This window comes from Pundamilia nyererei, unplaced genomic scaffold (genome assembly GCF_000239375.1).
Source record: "Pundamilia nyererei isolate P.nyererei 1_Seehausen unplaced genomic scaffold, PunNye1.0 scaffold00312, whole genome shotgun sequence".
NCBI lineage: Eukaryota > Metazoa > Chordata > Actinopteri > Cichliformes > Cichlidae > Pundamilia > Pundamilia nyererei.
This window is the reverse complement of record NW_005187713.1, coordinates 230,961-239,223: the sequence shown is the minus strand read 5'-3', so window position 1 is coordinate 239,223 and position 8,263 is coordinate 230,961. Positions and strand designations below refer to the sequence as shown.

Below are 8,263 nucleotides of genomic sequence, written 5' to 3'. Positions count from 1 at the left end.
TATATATATATATATATAATGTTCTTCCTCTACCCCCCCCAATTTTTTGCACATGTCGAGCGTGTCAGGTTACATTTCACTGTGTGTTATACTTGTATAACTATGCATGTGACAAATAAAGAACCTTGAACCTTGAACCTTGAACAACACTGACTTTATAGACAGTCTGTTCTCCACCAGGGAGCCAGATCTTCGGCAGCATGAGTATAGTGTCCTCTCTGTGGAGAGTGGCCTATAGCACTGTTTAAAGGCACATTCTAAAGCAGTTCCACAAGATTGTAGAAAGGTTTGAAAAGGCATGAATCAGTATTTGGCACGTGTGCTACAGTAAATAAAAAGATCTCATGATTTTCTTCTTTACTTTCAGTATCACTTATCACTGGTGAATTTCCAGCTGAGATTCCAACAACATCGGGCCTGGTGTAGAATTCACTCTGTTCTGCATCAATTTTATTATTCCTTTATTTTGCATTTATTTAATGAGGAAGTGAACTCTTTAGATTGAGATTCTCCTTGGTAATAGTGTGCTAGGCTGACTGTGGCTAGGCTGTGAAAGAACGGGCGAATAAAGAACATACAAACTCCACAAAGAAGGGCTCCACCAAGGTTTACAACCCAGAAACCTCATCAGTGCTATCAACAGACATAGAAAAGATTCTTGGGGCACAGATCCTGATCGGGATCAGTGCTAGCACTACTGCTGTGATCCAGCAGTGCTATCCACTGAGCCATACTATTACTAGGATGACATTTATTCATATTATTGCTATAAAAATTACATCATTAAATACATTTTAAGATATTTTTCACATACCAGTGAAGTGCCCCATACTCATATTTGCCTCCAAACATTGCCTCCAATCATATGACCCCCACAGGTTACACAAGCTGTTTGTTCTCGTGTCTGTGCCCTCCGATGCCTTCCCCAAACCACAGCTCAGTCCATGTTTAAGCCATTTGCCTTTATCTACTAAAAAACGCTGTCAAAGCTAAAATGAGGACATAGGCCAAGCTAGTGTAATATTTATTATATTAAGTTAAACAGCGATTAGTGATACAATTTAAATGACAGGCAGACTTTCTTGTTACTTCTGTAGTTTTCTTATGAGGATTACCAATCACATACTGGACTCCTTTATTTGCTTTGGTTCATGAGCACACTCACATTCATGACACATGTATGTTTAAGCAGATTGCTTCCACAAACAAACAAAAAGGTTCAGATCAATAGTTTTAAAACCTTTTTACCACCAGCATACATCATATCCTGTATCTGTTGGACTCACCCAGAAGTCTATACACCTTTAGGCCTGGAAGGTTCTTTACCTTCTTACCATCAGTCTAACACTTCTGCATTTGGAAGACTTCAATTAACTTTTTTTTTCACTGTATTGTTAGCACTGCACACACACACATCAATCCATTAAATCCATCTTATCAATGTTAAACAAAACACATTCACATTACAATTTGTCACAAACTAATCTTTATCACACATAACAACAGCTCCTTAAATTTTTTCCAACCCAGGTGACCATAGAAGAGAAAACAAGAGTAAGTTCATCACTTTGGTCCATACTACAGATACTATAGTGTACTATACTATAACGTGGACCTAGTTTTTGCAGGCATTTATTGTTATTGCGATATGAAAAAGATAAACAGTGTTCTATGCAGTTACTGAATTTTTGCCAGAATTTAAAAGAGTGCAAAACAAATTCAAATATAAACTATTTCTAACAAAAATAACTATGCATCACAGTTTCTACTGTGTCATCTCCTTTATGGATTTGTTGGATCCTTGGTGCTGGAGAAATAAACTCTCTGCACAGCATCGTCAGAACCTGAAAGGACATGAGTTATATTTAAATTAAGGCAATGCACAAGGGTTGTACACAAGCCAACATGTTGCAAGTAAAACCTGATTGGCAGATGAAGTTGAGGTTCTCCCCACAGGGCTGGTCCTGCCAGAGGAAGTGCTCTGTGCTGGCCACGCCTCCACAGGTGCTGGAGTAGCTGCCAGGAACAAAATCTTGTGGCCAATTTAAGAAATTCAATGAATATCCAGACATCCAGAACCACTCGTCTGCTCTGAGGGATCTTTTGGACAGAGAAAAATATATGAACAGATTTAAACTGAATGGATAAACTGCTATTGATAGAGCATAGGCAGCACTTGTTTACATTGAGTTTGACAAAAGCTACATGATTGATATATATCTTTAAAATAACAATATATATTACTAATTTGTATTGTCAGGAAGACACTAAATACATTTTGTTAGGAGTAAAAAAAAAAGAAAATAAGAAGAATTTCACTACAAAAAAAAAAAGTGTACAAATCAAAGTGTACAAATCAATCAATAGAAATTTCCTTCAAATTTCTTGTGGATTAAATAATGTCAATTAAGTTTCTGCCACCCCTATGTTAGAGCAGGTTTGCTGTTGTCTGGGAAAGGCAGCTGTGGAAATGAGTACACACAACAAAACAAAGCATCTGACTTATAGATTTACAGTACCATATCACACTATTAGAGCACTTCGCTCTCGCACTGCAGGCCTACTTGTTGTTCCTAGAGTATTTAAAAGTAGAATGGGAGGGAGAGCCTTCAGTTTTCAGGCCCCTCTTCTGTGGAACCAGCTTCCAGTTTGGATTCAGAAGACAGACACTATCTCTACTTTTAAGATTAGTCTTAAAACTTTCCTTTTTGCTAAAGCACATAGTTAGGGCTGGACCAGGTGACCCTGAATCTTCCCTTAGTTATGCTGCAATAGACGTAGGCTGCCGGGGGATTCCCATGATGCATTGAGTTTTTCCTTTCCAGTCACCTTTCTCACTCACTATGTGTTAACAGACCTCTCTGCATTGAATCATACGTGTTATTAATCTCTGTCTCTCTTCCACAGCATGTCTTTATCCTGTCTTCCTTCTCTCACCCCAACCGGTCGCAGCAGATGGCCGCCCCTCCCTGAGCCTGGTTCTGCTGGAGGTTTCTTCCTGTTAAAAGGGAGTTTTTCCTTCCCACTGTTGCCAAAGTGCTTGCTCATAGGGGTTCATAATATTGGGTTTTTCTTTTCTTTTTTATTGTAGGGTCGACCTTATAATATAAAGCACCTTGAGGCTGTTGTTGTGATTCGGCACTCTATAAGAAAATTTTTATTGTTATCAGAGATCATTTCTTCTTTGAACAAGTGGTAGTTATTTTCATTTTCTTCATACATTGTTCACATTTCTTTCTAGCTTTTCTTGTTTTGATTTTGTTATTTCTTTGATTTCCTTGAGGTCATCTGACATTATTTCTAGTTCTTTAATAGATTTTTTTATTACACTTGTGATTGGAGAGCTCCACCATCTCATTTATATTTTGTCATGCTGATTCACTGATCTGTAGATGTACATCAACTAAATGCATCTATAGCTATCAGTACCTGCGCAGTCCCAGCCAGACATGGTCAGTGAGGGAGAAAGGAACGAGGCTCAGCAGCTGCTCCAACTCGCTTTGCTCCTGTTGGTTGTGAAGGCTGAGCAGGTCCCAGTAATAACGTCTACAGTACATCAGAGCATCAGACCAGCAGAGCCTCTCTCCCACCACCGTCACGTTCCTGCCACCAAGCTGCAGGCTCACAGTGGGAGGAGGGCTGGGAGGAGGTGGAGGAATGACAACATCTGGCACTGCAGGGAATTATTCTTATTAGAAACCATATTTGGTTTTGTATTGTTTTCCGTTTATTTTAACATCTTAAATTGCAATGTTCTGTATTAAAATTGGACACCGAAAGCTAACTGTGAGCAAAGATAAAATATTAGAAAAAAGGGTAACAACAGTAAAAATGTTACCATAATTTAAGCACACACAACAACCAAAGAACTTCCAAAAATAACATCCCAAGACCCTACCAGATAGAGAAGCAAACACCTCCACTTCACACAGAGTCATATATCTCTTAATTCCTGGTATGATCACATTGACGTAGCGACCTTCCATTGCATTACACTGGAATGTGTATGTTGGTGTACCATCTAATGATTCGATCATGCCACAACTTATGGATTTAGAGAAACAACAAAGAAAATGTCAGTTTTAATTTCTAATCTATGTTCAAACATTAGTTTGTTGTTGTTTAAGTACAGAAAAAAATTTAACTTAATGGTTATGGAGAAATGCTCAGAAATCAGATCACACCTGGGGTTTTGGTTACCATTTTGATCCAGCGAGTTCCCGATCAGGATCTTCCCCCCAAGAATCCTTTCTATAACAGCATCCTGTCTGTTGATGATGGTGACAGCACTGACTTTATAGACAGCCAACAAGTCTACTCTCCACCAGGGATCCAGATCTTCTAAAGTATGTGTACAGCATCCTGAGTCCAAGTTTCCATTTCTGCATCCATCGACACCTTTTGAAGGCCCATATGCTGCAATAACAGATGACTGTACTGTTTCTCTGTTTAAGGCCACATTTTGAAGCGGCTCCACTAAATTGTTGAAAGGAAAAAATGGGCATGAATCAGTAAAAGGCAGACGTCTTTCAGTAGATCAGATCCAGTCACTTAAAGCTCTACCTGCTGGGGCAGCATACACCTCCACTTCACACAGGGTGACAGTCTTCTTCTGTCCAGGAAGAAACACGTTCACAAAGCGACCCTCCATGCTGCCTCCATCACACCGGTATGTGTAGGTTTTACCTGCTTTGATATGTGAGATGGAAGCACACCTGACAGCAGAGAGTGTGGGGGGCAGTATTATGTTAGTATTGTGGACTTCATGTTAAGGAGGTAGCATGGAGTCCTGAACTAGAAGAGCAATAATCAGCATGTGGTGGATAATATGTAGACTCTAATCTCTGAAACATTTGCTTGTTTGTTTTATTTTTGATTCAGAAAAAGGAATAGATGTTACAATCCCTGATCATGAATTGCATGGAGTCCTGAACTAGAGCAGCATGTGGTGGATAATATTTATGTTGTAATCTCTGAAATATTTCTGTTTAAATTAATGTAAAATAAAACAAATAAATAAACAAAAATCATAATGACCATTGACTGATATAAATTCATCATTACCTGGGATTATTGTTTCCATTGTTCTCCAGTGAGTTTCCTATTCTGATCTCAGCTCCATCCAGTCTTTCAGCACAGCAGTCTCCTCTGTTGGTGACTTTTACAGCAGTGATTGTAAAGCTTCGCTGCAGGTCCACCCTCCACCAGGGGTTGGTCTCGTCTTCAGCCGTGTGGCTACAGAACCCATTGCTATAGAACGAGTTCCGTCTGCCATCGATGGCTTTGGACGCAGTGGCAAAGGAGAGTGTAGATGACTGGGTAGCTTCTCCTTTGAGTGCCACATTGGGTAATGGGTATCCTTGAAGGAAAACCAAGAGGACAATAATTTCTTTTGGTTGGGCTCTGACAACCCTTACTGGTAAAAAAAATAAAAAACCCCAAAACAAATAAGGATTAAAGCATCATTATATTTTTTCAGTAATCAAAAACACCCTGACACGAATGCCTTCATTTGTACTTTTACTCAGTCACTTAGTCTTCCTTATCAGCATCAGAATTAGTGGTGCAACGGATCAAAAATCTCACGGTTCGGATCGGATCACGCTTTTAAGTCACGGATAGGATAAATTTTCGGATAAGCAAAAATAGAAAAAAAAGACAAAAATTCTACTCACCATTTATTTATTTAAGTATTTTTTGCCTATTAAAAAACATTCAACTGAAGACTCATTTCACTCACTTATACAAAAACAAATTAAGGTGCATATGGACATTATGGACCATGCTGGGCAGCCTCTGCATCCTCTGCACACGGCCATAAACAACCAGAGGATTCTGTTCAGTGACAGGTTGCTTCTCCCAAAGTCAAGGACCAGCAGACTTAAAAAGTCCTTTGTCCCACACGCCATTAAACTGTTTAACTCCTCGCTGGAGGGGAGAGGGAGGGGAGACGGGGACAAAGGATGGGGGAACAAGTAAGCTGTAGTGCCTTTTCACTGTGCAATAGTTTTTGTTAATAACCAACGGTGTAATAAATCAAATCACTTTTATTGTCACTTCACATGTGCAGGTACACTGGTACAGTACATGTGAGTGAAATTCTTGTGTGCAAGCTTCACAAGCAACAGAGTTGTGCAAAAAATACAATAACATAAAACAAGCAAAATATAAGAATGGCTAAATCTGAGAGTAATAAATGTATGTTCAATAGACTCACTTGAAATGTGCCGTTCCCTTGTATTCTTATTCCTATTTATTCTATTTATCCCTTTTGTATTCTCTGTATTTATATATGTGTATATATGGTATTGTAGCGGGTCAGGGCTGTTCGGGGTTCTGTTTTTACAGTTATGTTTGGTTTATGTTACCATAGTGACGGGTGACGCCCTCTTGCTGCGACGGTGTGTCCTTCCAGGGTCAGAGGGCGCCCTGTGTGTTGTTGTTGTTGCTGTGCTGTTTCCGCGCTGAGCAGTGAGCTAGCGGCAGTGTTCTTCTGGCAGATGTAAATAAATGGCGGTGCTCCCTGTCTAAGAGGGCGGGGGAGCAAGACCGAATGGAATTCTGTCTCCTCCTTGTCTGAGCTTGCCACATTGGTGTCAGAAGTGGGATAGCTCACCCTCGCCGTAATGGAGAGAGACATTCAGAGGCTGGGGCAAGCTGTCGAGGAGAACATTCCCCACGTGGGAAGCTGGCGATTGAAGAGAGAGGATGTGAGTGGCCATGTAAGTCCCCCGACGGGTCCCGATGGCGCGAGCGCACCACGGCGGTGGCCCGTCACGACAGACGCTAGGGCAATGCTTCATGGGCTACATCTGTCGACCAACACGCCGAGCCCCCAACCGCGAGCAGTTGTGCCTACCACGCCAGTTAAGGTACCGAAATACAATAGGCTAACCCCGCTAGAGCCCTACCTCTCACAAGTGCGGCTGGCTGCCAGACATAGTGGCTGGAGCGAAGAGGAGACTGCTACACACCTAGCGCTAGCATTAGAGGGAGATGCACTGCAGATACTCCTTGACCTAGCCCCGGCAGGGCAGCATGAGCTCCAGGCCCTCACCGCGGCACTCGAGAGGCGATTCGGGCAGCGGTACTCCACTGATCAGAGCAGAGAGCGGCTGACCAACCGGAGCCGTTGGCCGGAGGAGAGCCTGGGCACCTTTGCAGCAGACGTGTTGCTGTATGCTCGTTGTGGCTATCCGGAGTTTCCAGCAGCAGCCCGTGAGGAGCTTAGCCTGCATGCTTTTCTGCAAGGACTTTTCCCAGAGCGACAACGCCAACACGTCCGCCTGGCCATGCCTCAGGGCTGGTGCTCACCTCGCGACCTAACCAGCAGGTGCCCCCCCCCCCAAACTACCCCCAAATCAGAGCCGCAGACTGCGACGGGGAGGGGAAGGTTGCCGAGATATCCCAGCTGCAACCCTCGGTGCCCCGGAGGCATCCTCGTCGACCAGTGCGATGAGCCTGGCCGCGTGGCGCATGACTGCCCAGCACCAGCCCCGAAGACCAGAATTACACAGCCTCAGGGAAACGAGGAGGGAGCGGTGTAGCGAGGGGACCACCGCTCCAGCTTCCTGCCCCCCTCCAAGGACGATGCACGGTGGTGGGCCGAGTTGGGCACCTCAAGGGACTCTACCTGAGCTGCTGTGTTGAGGACCAGCCATGCTAGGCCCTGGTGGACACGGGGTCTACCATTTCCCTGATACGACCTGGCGTGCCCCTGGAACATCCGGGCCACTGGTGAAGGGTTGGTTGCCCACAGACACCCAGCTGATGACAGTGACGGGGGAGAAAACTGTTATGCGGGGGAAGAAACCGTTGCGGATCCGAGTGAAGGATCTGGAGCTGGTGCACGACTTCTGGCTCGCGACATTCAAGACCGGTGCATCATTGGCCTGGATCTGCTGAGCCGCTGGGGGGGCCTGCGTCGACACCGTGAAGCTGGCTATCACTCTTGGCGCAGAGACTTTTGCCCTCCAGCGCGGCCAAAAGCAGGGAGCGAAGGGGACCAGACGAGACAGGCGTCGGGCACCTGCCGCACAGCAGATTTCGGATGCCGGTGGCTCTGGGTCATCTCCACTCGCCTCAGCCTCAGCCTCAGCCTCTCAGCCCAACAAACCTCCCTCGACCGAGACCATCGAGGCTGTTGATGACCTTTGGCAGCGCAGCAGCGTAGGCCTCAACGTCGACCAGCGCCAGCGGTTGAGGTGCCTTCTGGATGAGAATGTGGACATCTTTGCTGCCAGTGACAAAGACTGTAGGCAGA

General features: G+C 44.1%; 1 protein-coding gene across 1 annotated transcript; it reads right to left on the bottom strand.

Moving 5' to 3' along the window:
- Window positions 1-4,537: 4,537 nt before the first annotated feature.
- On the bottom strand, window positions 4,538-6,722 carry LOC102199528 (fucolectin-like). Its single transcript, XM_013915493.1, has 3 exons — window positions 6,617-6,722; window positions 5,065-5,359; window positions 4,538-4,715 (listed from the first exon to the last, which is right to left on the bottom strand). The coding sequence occupies exons 1-3, from the start codon at window positions 6,720-6,722 to the stop codon at window positions 4,538-4,540; spliced, it is 579 nt and encodes a 192-aa protein (XP_013770947.1).
- Window positions 6,723-8,263: the final 1,541 nt, after the last annotated feature.

What these genes read in the sequence shown, in the direction of transcription:
- LOC102199528 (XM_013915493.1), bottom strand. Translation starts at nt 6,722, where the DNA reads ATGGCCACTCACATCCTCTCTCTTCAATCGCCAGCTTCCCACGTGGGG. An exon ending in CTCTCTCCATTACGGCGAGG is followed by an intron (nt 5,360 to 6,616) that starts GTGAGCTATCCC and finishes TTTTCCTTCAAG; the next exon opens with GATACCCATTACCCAATGTG. An exon ending in AATGGAAACAATAATCCCAG is followed by an intron (nt 4,716 to 5,064) that starts GTAATGATGAAT and finishes CTCTGCTGTCAG; the next exon opens with GTGTGCTTCCATCTCACATA.